Genomic DNA, 22,064 nt, shown 5'->3' with positions numbered 1-22,064 from the left:
CCTTTCAGCCTTCAGAACTGCCTTAATTCTACGTGGCATTGATTCAACAAGGTGCTGAAAGCATTCTTTAGAAATGTTGGCCCATATTGATAGGATAGCATCTTGCAGTTGATGGAGATTTGTGGGATGCACATCCAGGGCACGAAGCTCCTGTTCCACCACATCCCAAAGATGCTCTATTGGGTTGAGATCTGGTGACTGTGAGGGCCATTTTAGTACAGTGAACTCATTGTCATGTTCAAGAAACCAATTTGAAATGATTCGAGCTTTGTGACATGGTGCATTATCCTGCTGGAAGTAGCCATCAGAGGATGGGTACATGGTGGCCATAAAGGGATGGACATGGTCAGAAACAATGCCCAGGTAGGCCGTGGCATTTAAACGATGCCCATTTGGCACTAAGGGGCCTAAAGTGTGCCAAGAAAACATCCCCCACACCATTACACCACCACCAGCAGCCTGCACAGTGGTAACAAGGCATGATGGATCCATGTTCTCATTCTGTTTATGCCAAATTCTGACTCTACCATCTGAATGTCTCAACAGAAATCGAGACTCATCAGACCAGGCAACATTTTTCCAGTTTTCAACTGTCCAATTTTGGTGAGCTCTTGCCAATTGTAGTCTCTTTTTCCTATTTGTAGTGGAGATGAGTGGTACCCGGTGGGGTCTTCTGCTGTTGTAGCCCATCCGCCTCAAGGTTGTGTGTGTTGTGGCTTCACAAATGCTTTGCTGCATACCTCGGTTGTAACGAGTGGTTATTTCAGGCAAAGTTGCTCTTCTATCAGCTTGAATCAGTCGGCCCATTCTCCTCTGACCTCTAGCATCAACAAGGCATTTTTGCCCACAGGACTGCCGCATACTGGATATTTTTCCCTTTTCATACCATTCTTTGTAAACCCTAGAAATGGTTGTGCGTGAAAATCCCAGTAACTGAGCAGATTGTGAAATACTCAGACCGGCCCGTCTGGCACCAACAACCATGCCACGCTCAAAATTGCTTAATTCACCTTTCTTTCCTATTCTGACATTCAGTTTGGAGTTCAGGAGATTGTCTTGACCAGGACCACACCCCTAAATGCATGGAAGCAACTGCCATGTGATTGGTTGATTAGATAATTGCATTAGTGAGAAATTGAACAGGTGTTCCTAATAATCCTTTAGGTGAGTGTATATATATATATATATATATATATATATAACACACTCTTGGAATCAGACATCTGTCTACAGCTGAGAAAGATGATATAAAGTAGGAAGGTGAAATGGACTTAAATATTTACAGACACAAACAGGGCAACAATTTCAAACTTAGCGAATCCTATTGCCAATAACTTGATGACAACACACTTAGAGACAAGATGGTCACTGAAGTCCCTTTTTTCATTTGTTTCTTGCAGGCCAGTAACTAAAGCCCTGGACAGAGGGGGAAACTGCTTCACAAACCTTTAACACATTTTCACAATGCTTGCAAGGCGAGCACTGTATTCAAATCCATCACAAACAAAGATTTTTAGAAGAATATCTCTGATCTGTATGTCCTCTCAATGCAAGTGATTTGTGGCCAAAACTTTGAAGCTCCATCTGAAAATCCATGACTCTAGTTGTTTTATATAAGTCTTCTAAAGTGATGCAGTCACTTTGGGTGAGAAACTGATCAATATTTTAAAAAAGTTTTTTTTTTCTATTTTTTTTTACATAAATCTCCACTTTTACTTTCAGAATGTAAAAATGAAAGTGGAGATTTATGGTAAAAAACAAAATATTGATCTGTTTCCCATCCACACCTATTATATGGCTTCTGAAGACAAAGATTTAACCACTGGAGTCTTGTGATTACTTTTATGCTGCCTTTATGAGCTTTTTTGGAGCTTGAAAGGTGTGGTCACCATTCACTTGCATTGTATGGACCGACAGAGCTGGGATATCCTTCTAAAGAAGAAAGAAAGTCATACACATCTGGGATTGCATGAGGGTGAGTAAATGAGAATATTTTCATTTTTGGGTGAACTATCCCTTTAAAAAATTACTTCAGCTTTAAATTTCTTTAATGTTGAAAGACTTTTGTACCCCAGCTTAATATGCTGTCAACTTTAAGCCCAATGTATGTTCACTTAAAAGTCTAGCACTGTAATGCTCTTAAATCATTTCCCTGTTTGTCTGGATGGCCTGTCCAGCCCAAAATGGCATTACTGGCTCAACCAGTGGTGTGAGTTTGGGACAAGACTATCTATTTGTACATACAATGAAACACTGCGGGAGTTTTTTGGAATTTATTTTTTAAAACAGCTCAAATGTTTTCCAATTCCATTTGGTGATGCCAGTGGTGCTACTATTACACTTTAGTTTAAGTTTAAAGTTTTGAAATGCCCCATTGACAAATAATTTACAGAATTCAATGAAGATAGTAACTTGTATGCATTAAACTGGCTTTATTCTCCTTTTAGAAATAAATGCATTAAAAAACTTTTTTTTTCGCTGCCTTGCAAGCACTGTTAATTTCTGCAAAAATGGCAAATCTATCTATGTAACACTATCCAAACAGCTGCCACCATTTCCTAATGCATATAAATAAAAATTCTAACAATATGCTCGACCCACAAAATTGCTTAAATTATTTCCCAATATATACTAATTTCTAGAGAAACTTTGAAAGATCAGCATATACTGTACATCATCTATAGGGAGAAATCCATTTAATAAACACAAAATCATTGTCAATCATCTTCTTGACGAGACAAGCTCATTACCATATTCCATGTACATCACTTGCAACTTTTGTTTTCACATATTAAAATGCAATTCAGTGCAAAATGGTCAGCCTATCTTTTATAAGTCAAAATCTTTCATGCAGTTTGGCGTTAGCCCATGCAGAAGGATGGTAATGCAGCCCTATAGTGAGAGCAGCTATAATGTGTGTCATTTAACTGTAAGGTGCGATGCACAGGTGTGTCTCAACACAATGTTCTGAGGGAGTTTTAGGACTGATGGCTAACCATATTAACTGGATAATGTGTAAAACTAAGATGAACTTGATCACTACAATATGACTAACCACTTTGCTGAGTGGTTATTGAACAGCTAACTTTATAAGTGTGTCAACATGCACTGTGTGCGAGTCTTTTAAATGCTTTTGAATGACAATCCTCCCCGGAGCATTCTCCATCGACATACACAGCACTCACAGTCACTCATTCATTTCACAGATGAGATCCACAGCTACAATCTACCTAAAGTTGTAAATTCAGTAGTACTATCGAAAATAAGGCATTCTTTTGACATCTACCAGTAGACGAAGTTGGTTCAGATTGTGCAAATGTTTAAAGCAACAGAAGATAACATACATGAATACTGTAAACATCTGAGGTGCGCTCCTATGAACTCAGCTGCAGTCCTATTCAACCATTTGTTCATCCTATGTGGTGTCAGGTTCCTTCCATCCCTTTGGCAGTAGTGGTTTCTTTAGGCCAATGAAAGCATTTACAATGCACTCTTGTGCGGAGAAGTCTGTGTTTTCCAGTTGCTGATAATACTACGTTTTAACTTATACTCAGCTGAGCAAATCCCATGAGTTTAACATCGTCTGGAATTTCAGAGCTGTCCACTCCTGATGCCTAAACAGAACAAAAATAAACATGATGCTAAATGCACAAGCAATGCACGCAACAAAATATATTTAGCGCCAAAACTCTACTATTATGTATGCTTTCGCTATGCAATGTGAATGTCTTGTTAACAAGGGCGCGAAAAAAATATGCATTTGCATGAACTGTGAAACAGGCCTTATAGTAAAGTAACTTACCAGCTTGAAAGTGACATTTCTGTGGGTTTGAGGATCATCAACAATTTTCTGCAAATTGGCTGCAACTATATAAGTCAAAGCACAAGTAAAAGGCAAATCCTAAATTTCCAACTTTTTACAGTCAACTTTAAAGGCATTTGCTAAAAGGGCAGCCACTTTCATAATAATGACACACTCACCAATGACTAAGTCTCTCCCATCCACCAGGCCTGCAGACACAAGTTCCTGAGACACTCCATCAGCGGTGTCTGGATAGAGAGGGCAAAAACTATATTTTAATAAAAAATTTGTGTGACCTAGATTAGAATCTATGTCAAGTCATTCTAATTTATCTAAAGAGCAGAGTTCCAGTAAACTGCACAAACCTCTCCCTGGCATGAACTCAAATCTGATATCATTTAGCTCTTTCTTTGTATTCCTGTTGTAAAACAAAATCATTTAAAAGATATGTTAAATTATTGTAAGCATTTTTCTTGGGTTTTTTATTTGGCTGGCACAGACCTCTTACCAAACAACATTGTATATAACTGTTAATTAATCATATTGAATTAAACTACACAAAGATCACTGTAAGACATAATAGATATTACAGTTTCATTTTTATGTATTTTTTGTAATGCACGATTTCCTGTAAAGCTGCTTTGAAATCATGCATGTTGAGAAAAGCGCTATACAAATAAAAATTACTTGACCATGCCAGCACAATGAGCCAAATTTAGCACAATGTTGAGTGTCTCTTCAACAAGACACGGGATTGTTCAAATTATCCTCGATTGCTTGTAATATACCAAAAACATTGTTATAAAATGATAGTTATCAGCAAGTCACTCAATGATGCCAAATACCTTAGTCTTAGGACTAGGCTGATGGTCTTGGCCAAGTCCAGCGCTGTTGCAGTTGGTGCACCAACAGCCTGTTGGGACACAATAGCAAGATGTAAGAAGTTCAACCTAAATTATGAACAGGGGCTGGTTGCATAAAACTGTTTTAGACTAGTCTTACTAGTTAGTCGTCTAAAATGTTGGTCTTAATTGTTTCAGTCAGTTGCATAAAAACTTAGATCAGTCTAATTAAAGACCAAAATGTAAGATAGCACACCTCAGGCTAACTTTTGTTTACATTCCATTTTGCCAATGAAAATAACTTTCAGCTGAGCCAGTGGGGGCTGAAAGGGGCTTAAGTTGAGACTTGGTTGAAGACTTTGACTTCAAAAATGGTAACAAAATGTTGTATTTTTAATTATTTGGGTTAAATCACTAAATGTGTTCATTAAAATACATTTTGAAGCATTGTAGTCCTCTAATAAACAAATATTCTCAGCGAATAAAATTTTTTACTGTTTACTGTCTGCCATTTTTTTTTAAGCTGTTCAGTGTCTTATTTTTCCCACAATGCAATGCAAATTAGACTGTCTTACTAAAGACAACTGTGAGCTTGTTTTATGCAACGGGCTTTCTATGGCGTCTTTAGCTAGTCAAACTAATTGTTAGATTCAGTCTTAAGTTAATCGCTATGTTTATGCAACCGGCCCCAGACTTCAATAATTAGGTCATTCTCAATGCTGACACTGCTGCCATATATAAATAATATAAAGACTCCCTACAGTGGAGCTTACCTGGGAGCCTGGACAAGACACCGATATCGTGGAGGTTTCATCTGCAGTTTGTGGCACTTCAGACTGACCTGCAGTTGTTGCCAGCAGGAAGCTTGGCGGATTCCTTGAAAAGATCTTTAAGAACAGCAAACAAGATTTAGTGCACAATACCATATACTCTTAAACGGTCACATTGATTTTCTTCAGAATGGTTTAGGGGTTGATCAAAAGTGTCATCTAGGATTTGGGATTTAACTCTCACCTTGGCAGTTTGCACAGCTTCCTCTTTGACCCTTGGTGACTAAGAAAAGAGAAACACAGATGTTTAGAATTAAATGCTGTCTCATAAAACACAGACTAGATTGGATAATACTACATTATAGACTAGATCAGGGCTACTCAACTTTGGAAAGCTCAGGGACTGCAAAGCCTTGTAGCCTTCAATGCCATGCTCTTAATTTTTATATATGTAAACAATGTATATTTTATACATTATAAAAAAACAAAAAGAGCACATTCATTGCAATAAAGAAAACAGATATGATCAGTTCTGTCGACACTTTCAAAGAAAGTTTACCAGTTTGATTGACAAACCATGCATGTGCACACATACTGTTTCTATGAACATGCACGTAAACTTGACCACTGCTCTCATGTAAAATCAGCTATGCTCAGATATTCAGTTTTTATTTAATTCATTACATCTTGTAACATCCCTCTCTTACTGCGATTCAGCGACATAGAACTACCATAAATACCTCACAATTCAGACACATTTGATAGGCTATTGACAAATCTATTTTTTATGATGAAATCATAACACAGGCTGCAAAAGATGGCTCAAGAGCCACATGTTCAGTAGCACTGCACTAGATAGACTATAGTCTTTTCTGTCTGCAGAACCCCAGTGACTTAAATTACTTTCTGAAGTACCCCTAAGATTTCAAGTAGCCCAATACTACAAACTAGGGCTGTCAATATTTCACTGTCGAATTAATCACAATAAAACGGTTAGCAAAATTCTCTGAAAAAGCAGTATGTCATAATATATATATATATATGTATATTTGTGCTGTCAGTCCATAACATTTTTTTAATCACGATTAATCAAAATGTTGCATTGTTATTCGTGATTAATCGCAAATATTGAAGGTGCTTAAATTTGACTCTAAATACACTTTTCCTGACAAAATGCATTTATTTCCTTCTAAAGAAAACAAAACAATATGCCACAATATAACGCATAATTAAATTTTTCCAAACAAAGCCTTCCACAGTATAAAGATAGAAATGCACTAAAATGGCACCAATTCAAGTTACATTAAATGTTTCCCAAAGTCTAAGAGGTAGTTTGACTAATTGAAAGAACTAGGTATCATATTTATTGCAATGGTCATTAAATCTCTTAAATTCTCATCCTCCACAATATTAATCATCGTTTATGCTTCTTTATGCTATTCATTCTCAATGATTTAATTGCGATTAAGGAAAATGTATGCGTATATATACATAAAAATAATAATTCAGATAATTGAAAGACATTATTATGGAATTTCCATACAGTCAGGGAACATGATAAATTACATAATATTTTAACATGTTTTAATATAATTAATCGCACTGAATTTAGGAGATAAAATAACCACCTTAATTCCAACCTTTCAATAATTAACCTTTTTTTTTCTGAGATCAGAAAAAATGAGATCAGTGATAATTTTGATTATTTGGTTGGACCGGTGAGTTGGTTTGTGTAGTGGACTAGTGTTCACCCGCAATGCAGACACTGCAGCCTTGCCTTCCTCACTTTCCAAGTCTAGCTCATCATCACTCCATTCCCATTCTCCATCCTCGGTCTTATGGAGACGCCCACTGGAGCCCGGAACCCTCCGCACCTGTTACATACAAACAAATGCACATACACACACACAAAAATGAATGAAGCTCAACTGCTATACTTTTAATTTCAATTCACATGATGTGAAATATTACATTACATAATAGTCAGTAATTTTGTCACCCACCTTCCTTGCTCTCTCTCCTATTGTTGGTGCCCTCTCCAGCAACTTTTCTTTCAAGTATTCAGTGTTCTGAAGGAATTTGGGGAAATATATTTATTTTAAAAGCATGCTACATACAAGGGAAGTTATTCCCTAATATTTTATATTTAATAGCAATTTTGCTAAAACTTAAAACAAGGTCAAGCTATTCTTAAAAGCTATTTGAGACATATAATGAGATATACAATGTAATATTAGATACAATGTAAAGACAGCATCCTCTGTGGGTTGTAATGCTGCACTGCAATGCTAAACAGGCCTTGATGTTTATGCAAAGACTACAGTGCCACTGAGCCATTAGAGAAGAATATTCTGCTGAGCAAGCAGTGCATTCGTCAGAATGTAGACATTAACACATGAACAGGAAATGGCCTTTAGAAAACCTAATCCTGTGTATTTGTTACAGTAAACCAGTCATGCTGGACCAGGGATTTGGGAATGTTTAGGCGACAGCTGCTTTAGACAAACTAAATAATAACTGCCAGCAGTCATTACACAAAACAGACTAAAAATTTGTGCACTTAGATTACCATTGGGGAAATTGTAACTGTCACTTCTAGTCTCATTCTCTTACCTTGGCTTTTGTAAAGAACTTGTTTTTTAAAAGGTCAGCAGCTGCTGGCCTGTTAGAGGACAAAGACATATTATTAAGATCAAGGAAAGAAAAATAATAATAAAAGGAAAATTGTGGCAACATTGTCATAATCAACAAGTTTAAAAATGAAAAATCAGTGAACTTCAGAAAACAAACTTTTGTTTGAGTATTGCCCTACCGTTTCTCTGGATCCTTCTGGAGGCACAAGGAGATCATCTTCCGAAAGGATTTCCCATACTTTTTGACCATCTCTTTATCTGTAACTCCAGTCTCTAGGCAAGGAGGGTCATTCTGCAGGGTTAACATGAGAACCTAAAGCACCAACAAGTGGGAAGGAATGAAGACAACACAAACCATTACTAAGGAAGACTTAGTCTGAGAGGCTGAGTGACTTTGAATGATTATTTATGTTTGTATGGTCCATGGCAGTTTCTCTGGAGTATAAACAGTGACTTCCAGTTTACCTTCATTGGTGGGTATTTATGATATGGAGCAGCCCCGGTTGCCAGTTCAATAGCTGTAATCCCAAAACTCCAGATATCAGCTTTGAAATCATAACCCCTAACCTATGGATGAGCAAAGACATTATAATGAACTCATAATAAAGACACTCATTTCATGTTTCCACAATATATAAAGCTGCACTGTCATTTTGTGCTCTCTAGCAATATCTGTGGTTGAAATTTAAAATTGCAAGCAATTTGCAGAAGAATACATTACGTCCATCGTGTTTCGACACTACTGCTCTAGTGGATGAATCTCATGATTTGAGGTTACCTGGACATCGCCTGTGTGTGATCATGACGGGAAGATATTCAGAGCTGGAGTTATAATGTGCTATTTTCATGTTAATATAATTGTTATATGATTAAACATTTAAAAATATAATATTACTTGCTTTGATGAATATAAACAACACTCTTATTTACGTATTTTTAATGAATTAATTATACACTTTTCTGACAATACACTCAAAGCACTTTTACATAGAGAACAGGGGACTCTCCTGAATCACCACCAGTAACAAGTATATTTAAATATGATTATTACTATTATATGTGATGGACTGGCGACCTGTCCAGGGTGTCCCCCGCCTTTCGCCCAATGTTAGCTGGGATAGGCTCCAGCCCCCTGTGACCCTGTACACAGGATAAGCGGTTGACGATGGATGGATGGATGGATGGATATTACTATTATATAATAATATAATATATATTTATATTGTATTATCAATTTAATAGGAGAATGTCTTGATACTGCAGATTCGAGTTCAATGTAAGACTTCATTTTTTTTACATTATTAATCTTTATTAAATTAGAAAAAGTTTATAATTTGTTTTTTCTAAATACTTGAATATTTCATTAAAGTTTGGTCTGTTACAGTTTGACACTTTTTTTGTCCATTTTGCACGTCAAGTAAAAGACATTCTATTTGTTGACAAAATGTTATAGTGTTTTGGTAAAACTGACTAAAAGTAATGAATATAACATGACGAAATATTGCCTTTTTTTAAAGGCCATTTTTGTCAAAAGACTAAAACTGTGACTAAAACAAAAAAATGAACACGGCAGGTGATAAAGCAAGTGAAACTGTAGGCCTAATAATATTATAAACTAAAAACATAAAATGAGCCATAATGGGGATTAAATACACTTTATAAAACATGAAAATAATATGTACAAGTCTATTTCAGAAGTGATACGTATTATTAAACATTAGGAATTGGTGATATGGACCACAAATCATATCTTGGTATTTTTAGGCTGAATGACCATACACGATAAATATCACGGTATTTTCAACCAAGTGGGTTAAACGTTGAGTTGTAAGTCAAAGCCACATGTGAGATGGTAAATGATGCTTGCAACGTGCTTTTTTCGAGGCAGAAGACTTTTCAGGCTGCGAAAGCTTCACGGGGGTTGCAGCAGCAGCAGCGCAAAGTTTAACACACTCATTGTACTGCATGCTTCCTAAAAAATCCCACAAACTGCAAAAACCAGGGAGCATCATTGCTCATTATGCAGTGGTTGCCCAGGTTGCCCAGGGCGGCATCTTGCAGGGGGATGGGTGTGTGTGTGTGGTTAACAACTTTGGTGGCATTCTCATTTAGAATAACATTCACTGCTGTCGAAGTTTATCCTGCAAATGTTTACTTCTGCATTTTAAAACCCAGAGTGTGAAACAGGTATAACACTGTACATTTGAATATCTTCAATATTCAAGTGACATTTATACAGCAATGGTGCTGATTAATAACAGCTGTTATAATACAATGTGCAAGCTCGTTAATGTATCGCGGGTGATTGAGTCACAAGTGTCCCAATGTTCAGTGGACCAGTACCCAAATTCGTGTTCACAAGATACTGATTCACGACATAGGCAGCTAGAGAGCTGATTGAGACACAGGTCGAGTTTTCTTCAGCAGTGTGGACCAGCACTGTGTCTCCATCCATGTTGCAGGGGAACTTGTGAGCATGGGGCCGGATTTGCATGCAGTATCCCTGGCTGCAGCTTGCAGAAGGAGCGGGGCAACACGTTGGGCGTGGCAACACGTGTCGCCACGCCCATAAGTTACTCTCATTGGCTCGGTCATCATTTATTGGTGATGCATTTAAAAATAGTCTAGTCCAATAATTGTTATTATAGTGCTGTTGATCCTAAATTATGTTGTACCTCATGGTTAATTGCAAACAGATGTAGTAGGAGTCTGACTGAGCTGCCTGTTGTTGTTTAAGTCGTGTTGAAAGCGGAGGGCAAAATTTATAATCTTACTTTGGAGAAGATTAAACTCTAATGTGGTCATAGTCAGTGTTGAAATAATTAGGAAATATAATTTGAATTTTAGTGCTATGATTCGTAAGTGACTTTTCAAACAAGTGTAGTAGGACTGAGTCACATGGACTGATTAACAAATTGTGTTGTGTCTGCTGTCACGCAAATCTGTAAATCAAGAAATTTTACAGTTACAATTTAATAAAGCCTTCATTATAATGCATGGTTAGAGAAATTAATTATCAATTAATGATAAAATATGTAAAAATTGTAATATCACCATAGAGTGAAAATGAAAAGAGTATCAGTTTTGTTGTTATATAAATGGTAACATTTTTAACCCAACATATAGGTTATGAAAACTAACAGTGCTGTCTACTGTAAATTAACTCTCACAAATGTTATAAAGATGTAATATATGAAGAGCGGGGTCAATGTTGGGGGGTTCCTTCAAAAGTCCACAATCATCTCCACTGTTTTCAGCGTGTTCAGCTCCAGGTTGTTTTGAATGCACCTGTGAGCCAGCCGTTCAACCTCCATTCTGTATACAGACTCATCGTCATCTTGGATGAGGCCAATGACAGTAGTGTAGTCTGCAAACTTCAGAAGCTTGACAGAGGGGTCCTTGGTAGTGCAGTCATTGGTATACAGGGAGAAGACTAGTGGGGAGAGTACACATCCTGGGGGGGGGGCACCAGTGCTGATCGTACATGTGTTGGAAGTGCATTTCCCCTGTCTCACTAGCTGCTGCCTGTCTGAAAGAAAGCTGGTGATCCACTGACAGATAGACACGGGAACAGAGAGTTGGTGTCATTTAGTCTGGAGTATAGCCGAGAAGATGGGGTTGAAAGCCAAACTGAAGTCCACAAAAAGGATCCTTGCATATGTCCCTGGTCTGTCCAGATACTGCAGAATATGTTGTAATCCCATGTTGACTGCATCATCCACACACCTGTTTGCTCGATAAGCAAAGTGAAGGGGATCTAGAAAAGGTCCAGTGATGTCCTTCAGGTGGGCCAACACTAGTCGCTCAAATTACTTTGTGACCACAGACATCAGAGCGACGGGTCTGTAGTCATGTCCTGTGATTTTGGGTTTCTTTGGGACAGTAATGATGGTGGACCATTTAAAGCAGCAGGGAACTTCCTTCTGCTCTAGTGATCTGTTGAAGATCTTTGTGAAGATGGGGGCTAGCTGGTCAGCACAGGATTTTAGACAAGTGGGTGAAACACCACCAGTTCAACACCACTGACTCTAGAAGCATGTGGCAGGGAATTAACATCATCACGGACTACAAAGGGAATAAAAACTCTGCAGTGAACACCGCTGTCTCTATCCCGGATGAGCTAAATACCTTTTATGCTAATTTTGCGGAGAGAGCATTCGCGGCCGACGCTACAGAGGATGGTTCACTCTCAGTCTCTGTTGCGGATTTAACCCTATCCTTCCGACGGGTGAACATCTGTAAAGCCGCGGGTCAAGGCGGCATTCTGGGCCGCGTCAGAGCGTGGAGAACCAACTGGCTGGTATTTTAACAGACATTTTCAATCTGTCCCTCACCTTGTCTGTAGTCCCCACATGCTTCAAAACGTCCACTGTTGTGCCCGTACCAAAGCAATCAAAAATCACTTGCTTAAATGACTGGTGTCCTGTTGCATGACCCCCATCATCAGCAAATGCTTTGAGAGGCTAATCATAGTTTACATCTGCTCTGTGCTGCCCACCTCACTGGACCCATTGCAGTTTGAATACCGCAACAACCGCTCCAATGATGATGCCATTGCATCTACATTACACACTGCTCTCTCCCACCTGGAATAAAATAACACATATGTGAGAATTCTGTTTGTAGACTACAACTCAGCATTCAACACCATAGTGTCCTCCAAGCTTGATGTGAAACTCTGGGCTCTGGGCCTAAACAGCTCGCTGTGCAGCTGGATCCTGGACTTCCGGTCAGGCAGACGTCAGGGGGTTAGAATTGGCAGCAACATCTCATCACTGAACCTCAACACTGGAGCACTGCAGGGCTGTGTTCTCAGACCACTCCTGTATTCCCTGTACACACATGACTGTGTGGCAACACATAGCTCCAATGCCATCATTAAGTTTGCTGACAATACGACTGTGGTAGGTCTGATCACTGACAATGATGAAACAGCCTACAGAGAGGAGGTGCACACTTGGACACGCTGGTGTCAGGAGCACAACCTCTCCAAGGAGCTTGTAGTGGACTTCAGGAGGAAAGACAGAAAACACAGCCCCATCACCATTAATGGAGCTCCGGTGGAGAGAGTCAGCAGCTTCAAGTTCCTCGGTGTCCACATCACTGAGGAACTCACATGGTCCATCCACACTGAGGCCGTTGTGAAGAAGGCTCACCAGCGCCTCTTCTTCCTGAGATGGCTGAGGAAGTTTGGAATGAACCACCCCATACTCAAACGGTTCTACACCAGCACTTTAGAGAGCATCCTGATTGGCTGCATCACTGCCTGGTACGGCAATAGCACCGCCCACAACTGCAAAGCCCTGCAAAGGGTGGTGCGAACTGCCAGACACATCATCGGAGGTGAGCTTCCCTCCCTCCAGGACATATATACCAGGCAGTGTGTGAGAAAAGCTTGGAGGATCATCAGAGACTCCAGCCACCCGAGCCATGGGCTGCTCTCACTGCTACCATCAAGCAGGCGGTATCGCAGCATCAGGACCCGCACCAGCCGACTACATGACAGCTTCTTCCCCCAAGCAATTTGAACACTTGATCTCTCGATCAATATACATCAGCACTGCACTTTATTAATCCTTCACTGGACTGTCATAAATTATATTCTCTTTACAATACAACCTACTGTATATTTATTTATACACTTGATATACTTTTTTTTTAACTGTATGTGTATTCTATATTGTGTGTATTATTTACTGTACATTGTATATTATTATTGTGTTGTGTAATTATGTGTAGATTAGAAATGTAAATTGTGTTGTGTAAATCAGATTTTTATTGTAAATTGGTATATGTCTCATCACTGTCATGACTGCTATGTTGCTCGGATCTGCACACAAGACTTTCACCCACTGCTGCACTTGTGCATATGGTCGTGTGACAATAAAGTGATTTGATTGATTTTATATGATGTCACAGTATCTGTGAGCTTGTCCAAATTGGTGTCTGCAGCCTCAAATACACTCCAATCAGTGCAGTCAAAGCAGGCTTATAGTTCCAGCTCTGCTTTATTGGTCCAACTCTTAACAGTCTCTAGCTGATTCTAGTTTCCGTCTGTAGGTTGGATGAAGATGAACCATACAGTCATCAGATATTCCCAAATGTGCACTAGGGACAGAGCGATATGCTTCCTTTATTGTTGTGTAGCAATGATCCAAAGTATTTCTGTCTCTAGTGAGGCATGTAATGTGCGGTCTGTATTTTGGCAGTTCACGTGTTAGCTTTATTAAAATCTTCCTGAATAATAATAAGTGAGTCTGGGTATTGTTGTTCCCTGTCTGTGATCTGATCAGCCAGCTGTTGCAGAACTGTGTTCACACACACTTGTGGAGGAATATAAACAGGATACAAGTGAAATATTTGTTAAACTGATCAACACTAACCTGCTCCATCACCTCTGGGGCCATCCAGCAGGGAGTTCCTACAAATGTCTTCCTCACTTTATTCCTAGTCATGTCACCCCCAGTGGCTAAAAAGGCACTAACACCAAAGTCTTTGGAAAAAGGAGACAATAAATCTATCAATCTTCTTACCCATATAAATCTAATTTGTATACTATATTCTTTTCTGTATACAGCAGACAGCAACATAAAATGGAACAATTCACCCAAAAATGAAAATTATTTCATCCTTAGCCTAATGTTGTTCCAAACTCATATGACTTTCTTTCTTCCATGGAGTACAAAAGGAGATTTACATAGACTGGCAATCTCTGTCACCATTTGCTTTCATTGGATATATTTTCCATACAATGACCGTGAATAAACATCTCCTTTTGTGTTCCAATGAACTTGAAAAAATTCATAAAATATTTCACATTCTCTATATTCTTAAAGAGATAATTCATCCAAAAATGAAAATTCTCATTTATTCACTCTCATGCCATCCCAGATGTGTATGACTTTCTTTCTTCTGCTGAACATGAATTAAGATTTTTAGAAGAATATCTCAGCAGTGTAGTGTATCTCAATATCTCATACAATGCCAGTGAATGGTGGCCAGAACTCCAAAGGTCCAAAAATAAAATAAAAGCAGTATAAAAGTAATCCAAACGACTCCAGTGGTTTAATCCATATACTAAGAAGCAATTTGATAGGTGTGGGTGAAAAACAGATCAATATTTAAGTCCTTTTTTACTATCAATCTTCACTTTCACATTCTTCATTTGTTTTTAATGATTCACATTCTTTGTGCATATCCTACTGGTCTAGGAGAATATATGGTAACTTGTGTTCTGCAGAAGAAAAAAAGTCATACACATCTGGGATGGCATGAGGGTGAGTAAATAATCAGAGAATTTGAATTTTCAGGTGAACTATCCCTTTAATTGACATTGTGTATCAAATTATTTCATCATAAAGATCAGAATAAGGTTGTAATAAGATGCATTGAGAGAAAAACTCCACCTGCAATTTGTACAGAGCCGTCCTCTCCTAAAAGAATATTTCCAGCCTTAACATCCCTGTTCAGAGAAAAGCCCATATCAGTGTATTGACACAGCAAACAAGAGCTCAAAAAATTTAAAACCACATGAAATTGCTTAACAAATGCATTTTTCTTTCCTTAGCTGACGTATTTCCTTTTTAAACAGGAAGTTTAGATGGGACATATCAAAGCCCCCATCCATATTTCTTAATGTCCAACAGTACTTATATGTCACAGCCATTTACCATAATTTGCAATACTTGCAAGTTGTCTGCATGGGGAGGGAGAATCCAAAAAGCATTTGATTGGACAAAACATTTGTGTAGTGCAAGATGAGTTCTCAAAATGAATGTTAAATTTTACTCTGAGAAAAACTATACATTTTAAAAGCGCATATCTGCTAAAGGTTATTTTTGTCAACTTTCAGGAGTACACTAGCAAAGAGATGTCTTCAAAGCTAACAGATATGGATTAAAAGCAACAAAGCTCCAATTTCGATTTCATGGGGTCTTTAAGAATGGAAAATGAAGCTAAACCTACACATATCCCATTAAACATGACACCAAACAAGGTTGAGGTGAGAGCATATCTGTATACCTGTGAATCTGACCATTTTTGTGCAGATAATCCAGACCCTCTAGCACCTCTTTTAGTATGGTGGCGATGCTGGCCTCATCCATCACACCCGATTTGTGTTCCCCTTTGGAAATGATGTACTTAATAAAATCAAGAACTGAGCCTGTAAACAGAGATAAGTGGAAGTATGTTGTATTACACAGCGCTTTATCTGAATACCCTTTTTGTTATCCTCCTCAAGACATGCAAGCAAAAAGCAAGTATAATCAATGAAGAAACTAACCACCACTGAGCAACTTCATGACAAGCCAAAGCTCATCCTTAACCACAAAGGAGGTGTAATAAGACACAATATTTGGGTGATGGCACTGGCTCATTGCCTGGATCTCTTTCTATAAAAAGAATGAAAGAAATGTTAGGAAGTTAATATTTGCACACAAACAGCAGCTTTTGAAAGGCAACATTGGCAAGTATTTGCAAACAAAAGGCCAGTTCAGATCACCCTTGACTGCTCAACCAGGACCTTCAGAAGTAGCGTATGGTATGCCCACCTATCTTTCTTAGGATTTTGCATATGCCCACCTGAAAAAAGCGATGCGTGTGGCCACCAGAATAACGAGTAGATTTTGACCCAGAACTTTTTCGGTCTACTTACGCGATGCCGCGTATGTATGTATGTATGTATGTATGTGTATATATATATATATATATATATATATATGCAGGGTTGGGGAGTAACGAAATACATGTAATGGGATTACTTTTTTAAAATACAAAATATAATTAACTGTATTCCACTACAGTTGCAATTTAAATCATTGGTAATTTGACTACAGTTATGTTCAAAAAGTATTTTGAGGAGATTACTTTGCATTTTAATGTCATTAGTTTCATTTAATATTTACTAGCTTTCTTATGATGCATTACATTCATACGAGCAGACAGAGAAGTAAGTTTGCAGCAGAGGAAATAGAAATAAACCTTGTGTAAATTGTCAGCTTTATGCTAAGCTAAAATACTATTTATAGCCATTTTACATGCACACGTTATGCATGTAAAAATCATATTCTTGATAAGAATTTTTGTAATGTTTTTCTGTAAAAATATCTAAAAATCCTTGATACAAGATCAGTTTGATTTATCTTGTTTTAGAAACAACACTGCATAAGATATTAAAGTTTTTCAGAGAACTTATTTTTAACACGTGTATTTTGTCTTAAAGTACTGGCAGAGTTTTTATAGTCAAAACAAGTGAAAAAAAATCTACCAGTGCTGAAGTAATACAAAGTATTTAGAATACGATAATGACCTTGAGTAATCCAACGGAATACATTACAAATGACATTTTACAGCATGCATTCTGTAATCTGTAGTGGAATACATTTCAAAAGTAACCCTCCCAACCCTGTATATATTTTTAAAGTGTACAGAGATTCTCTCTATACGCGCACGGAGCTCTGGGAGTGCAACTGATGCCACCGGCAAGACGGCAATATCCAACGAAGCTGATCCACCAATCAGAAAGCTGATTTCAGACACGATTGGATATTTGCTAACATTTGCAATCATATTTTCCGTTTCAGTAAGGGGGGGACATTGCCTGTGTCTGATGCACAAGCATCTCTGGAGTGATAACTTGTGCTGTCAATTTATTTCCCTTCTAAACGTAAATATATTTATATACATTTAAATTTAACTTATGCAACTAAACTTTGTGAAAATAAGGCATGCTATTGCATCCCTGCTAGTTTTTGATGCTTTTTTTTTTTTTTGCCTTTTACTGCTGTCGGTGGTGCCTTTTTCTCATGATATCAAATAATTTCAATTTATATTTCTAGATGCCACAAAACTTCAACAGACGAATGCAGAGACATTCAGTGATAAATAATAAAACAATAAATAAGTAAAAGCTAACTGCATTTATTTCCAAAAATACTTTAAATCTGTAAACAAGGTACACACAACTTTATACCAATGAATTTCCATCATTTATTCAGACTTTTGCGATTACTGTATACATTTGTTAAAAATGGAGATTACATTCAAAAACCGGAGCATAACTGCAAAAATGTATACTGAATTCAGAATATTTCATAACTTGGTAATGTTTTTGTTTTTTTTGATGACCGTGGGAAACCTGTGTACACAAAAACTCATCTTAAATCTAGAATAAACTGTTAAAAGTAATAAACGCCACACTAATCAAACCTAATTATATAAAAAGCAACAGTAGTTAGCCAGTCCTCTCTCAGAGGATATTCTAACTCAGATATATAGTGTAATCACGGACCAAAAAAAGTCATTCCTGGTGTCTGTGCCAGTTTAATACTTCTCTGATTGAAAGACATGTGGTTGCCTTGCACATGACCTAAGTTACGTCATGACTTGGCCACTTGGCAAAAAGATCATTAACTGGGGTAAACAAGGCAGAGCCTGAATCAGATGTACATTGCATAATCTCTAAAATTGCAGTCTGCAGCAGTCCACATAGCAACCTTTAACATCATGGCAAACTGCAGTTTCCAATGGCAGCAACAATATATTTAACCAGACTTACAGTAGACAAACATCACAATTTGCTCCTAGATTGTTCCAACTATACAAGCTCTGCTTTGCTTCAAATAGGCCTTCAAATAGGCTTATAAACTCAGTGTAAAGCATAATAAGAACGTTTAGACTGAGGAGAGATGTCATGAATAAACAGACTTATAAGAAAATGTATGATTCGTCTATATTTTCCAAGTGATCACTGGTATTTTTATAGGTTTGTTATCTGTATACTTGAACAGTTGTATATCTGAGCCTGTCATTTGTTTCAGGCTGCATATTCAATACAAATCAAACTTTCTGGCTCATTTTATCAAGACAGGTAAGATGATTGGACAATTGGAAGAAAAATAACAAAAGAATAATAAATAAAGGCATATCAATTGCTGAATTTCCACTATCGGGCCAAATGAGGGCATGCTAGTACGTGCCATGGAATGTTGCGTTTCCACTGTCACTTCCGGGATTCATCGTGCCTCCTCAGGTCTTCCACGGGGCCAACAGCCATGCGCCTTTGACCCGCCGATTACCCTTGGTCTAAAGAAGGCCACGATTGTTCATTTCAAGGGCTAGATAGTCTCCAGAGTCTGATTCCTCAGCTTGAGCGTTCCTCTTGCTTGTGAAAAGGGCAGGGTGTGTGACGTTGACACCAGGGCGGTGTTTTAAGGGCAACGCTGTGGGGCTATTAGTCCGATGGTGGGATGCAGATAGATTTTGATCTCACGGCTTGAGGCTATTGGCCCTGGCCGGCCAGTTGATTGCCCTGGCTCGCACTGGCCCGATAGTGGAAATGCGACTAAAGCAACACAGATGTGAATGGCTTACAGACTGCTGATCAGTCCAAAAATGTACATTTCTTAGGCTGCAGTACCTTATTCTACAATGAGCCCTAGACTCTGAAATACCCCTGAGACAGCACATTATCTTTCTTAAGAGCGCCAGACTAAACTACCATCCATAAATAACCGGTTTAAGCCGTTGCTCTACCCTAATCAAATACCTTTCAGTGGGGTGTCTTTTTTATGACCAGTAAGCAAAACATTACCAGGAGCTCATCCATGCTGGTCTGGCATTTCTCAAGATTGATGCGTTTAATGGCCACTTTCTCCTTCCTGGGTTTGCAATACGCTGCCTGGACCACAGCTGTTGCTCCGCTCCCTATAAGAAGACAAGATTCAAAAATAACAAAAATTCTCATTTAAATTACATCGATATAGGCTAGAAAAATAACAATGAGAGATAAAAATACATAAAATGAAAACATTTTAAATGTATATTTCACCCAAAAATGATAATTCTCTCATAATTTCTCATTGATCATTTCTTTCTTCTGCTGAACACAAAGATTTTTACAAGAATATTTCAGCTTTGTATGTCTTTTCAATGCAAGTGAATGGTGGCAATATAAAAGTAATCCATAGGATTTAGGACTGGGTGACAGGACGATGTAATCTAATATCGACGATGACTTACAAAGATCCCCATGCCGATTGTGAACAGATTATTATAGACAATGGGGAAATGGATTCAAAACAATGAATCTGGGAAGTCACCAAATATATTAAACAGTGGCCAGGGTGTGAAGCTAACGCTCGCTACCCACCAAATGAGACGAGGCTGAAACCAGTTCGCAAGTTCCTCGCCCAAATGTATTTTATGCGTGGGTAATTTTGCACCTCTACCTGCAACAGGTGGGCGACATATTGCCCAGCCCTAATATGACTCCAGTGGTTACATCTATGTCTTTCTAAAGCGATGCAATCATTTTGGGTGAGAAACAGATCAATAAAATCTCAACTTTCACTTTCAGCATGTGAAACAATGTGAATGTGAAAGTGGAGATTTATAGTAAAAAAAGGACTTAATTGATCGGTTTCTTACTACACCAATTACATCTATTCTGTAGACAAAGGTTTAACCACTGTAATCTTATGGATTAAGTTTATGCTGCCTTTATGTGATTTTTGGAGCTTGAAATGTCTGGTCAACATTCATTTGCATTTTATGGACCTATAGAACTGAGATATTCATCTAAAAATCTTCATTTGTGTTCAGCAGAAGAATTACATACATATCTGGGATGGAATGAGGATAGGTTTTGGGTGAACTGTCCCTTTAAGAACATCATGGAAAAGAGGTAAAATGACAGAAACAGAAGACTATAGCTTCCACAATATTGATTAAAGATTAAAGATGCTTGGGCATTTGTTTATCATTTGTAATATTTAAGGGTTAGGGCATCTAAAAATGTAAATTCTCTCTTCATTTACTCGCCTTTATGCTGTTCCAAACCCGTAGCTTTTTTTCTTCAGTGGAACATAAAAGGAGATGTTGTGCAGAATGTTAAACTGAGTCACCATTCACTTTCATTGCAATTTGCATCTTTTTTCCAAACAACAAAAGTAAATGGTGACTGAAGCTATCATTCTGCCTAACATCTTTTTTTGCAATAACACAAGGGTAATGTTGATAGGATATTCATTTTTGGATTAAATATTCCCTAATGCTCAAAAACCCAATTTTAGAAGGTTGACATACAATTTAACTGACGCCTTAAAATTCCTATTTCAGACAATTTCAAATGTCCAAAGAAATAGAACGGCCTTGCATTTATATTAACATTCTCTTTCCTTTTGCTTGATGACAACTTCCTTTGTCAAAAGGGGCTGAAATACCATAAACAGAAGTCCAGGAACATCACAGCCAGTTCATAACTGTTTATGTGGTTAGTCAAAGAGCCCCCACAATATAGATGTCATCTTCAAGACAACAGCTTATTTGCATACACGTTACTTGATTACTTGTGCAGTTTGACTCTAGAGAAAGTGCTGAGTTTCAGTCTGCCTTGGATAGGTAGCAAAGGCTGCCAGTGTGCTACTATCCAACCACACAAGTTTTCAATTGTAATGGGTATTTAAGTACTAAACCATACATATGTAATCTACACCACATTTTCAATTCCAAAATGAACCAATAAGTCTATCAGCCATTGTATTGTAGCACTACAGTCTGCTGCCATGACGGGTGGCTAGTTAGCATGTCGAGCGAACCTAAACACTGACTGAACATCTTTTAGGCGTTATGACTCAATTACTAATGGAGATCTGAAATTACAAAGACCATTTGGGCTCCAGGGGTGTTAAGATCGATGTCTTATTTGTCATCTTTTCATAATGAATGTATTCTAAACGCGTGTGTGTGGATAGAGTTAGCTCACCGATCACCTCCTGTAGCTCATAGTCATCCTTGTTGATAGACCAAGGTTGAGAGCTCAGGTCCTCAGACATGACTGCAGTCAGATAACGACTGCCGTACGTTACGATGCACAGTTACACAGCTGCCCGCCTACTCCGATCGATCCGATTCGATTCGACAACGAACGGTCGGCTGTTATATTCGCTGTACTAATGTTGATCTCGCGGATCCCTCTCAAGTCTCAACGGCCAACCACTGTCAGCCGAGATGGTGA

At 38.1% G+C, this 22,064-nt stretch overlaps 1 protein-coding gene across 1 annotated transcript; it reads right to left on the bottom strand.

The window, feature by feature from the left end:
* Positions 1-85: 85 nt before the first annotated feature.
* Positions 86-22,051, bottom strand: LOC127649099 (serine/threonine-protein kinase OSR1-like). Its single transcript, XM_052134027.1, has 18 exons — positions 21,813-22,051; positions 19,641-19,753; positions 16,332-16,440; positions 16,070-16,211; positions 15,454-15,509; positions 14,431-14,540; positions 8,513-8,614; positions 8,227-8,360; positions 8,028-8,076; positions 7,418-7,483; positions 7,166-7,288; positions 5,659-5,697; positions 5,418-5,531; positions 4,648-4,715; positions 4,168-4,220; positions 3,982-4,050; positions 3,803-3,867; positions 86-3,614 (listed from the first exon to the last, which is right to left on the bottom strand). Exons 1-18 carry the CDS (start codon positions 21,880-21,882, stop codon positions 3,540-3,542), a joined length of 1,557 nt encoding a protein of 518 aa, XP_051989987.1. The 5' UTR covers positions 21,883-22,051; the 3' UTR covers positions 86-3,539.
* Positions 22,052-22,064: the final 13 nt, after the last annotated feature.

Source organism: Xyrauchen texanus, chromosome 9, assembly GCF_025860055.1.
Source record: "Xyrauchen texanus isolate HMW12.3.18 chromosome 9, RBS_HiC_50CHRs, whole genome shotgun sequence".
Taxonomy (NCBI): Eukaryota; Metazoa; Chordata; class Actinopteri; order Cypriniformes; family Catostomidae; genus Xyrauchen; species Xyrauchen texanus.
This window is presented reverse-complemented; position numbering and strand designations above follow the sequence as displayed.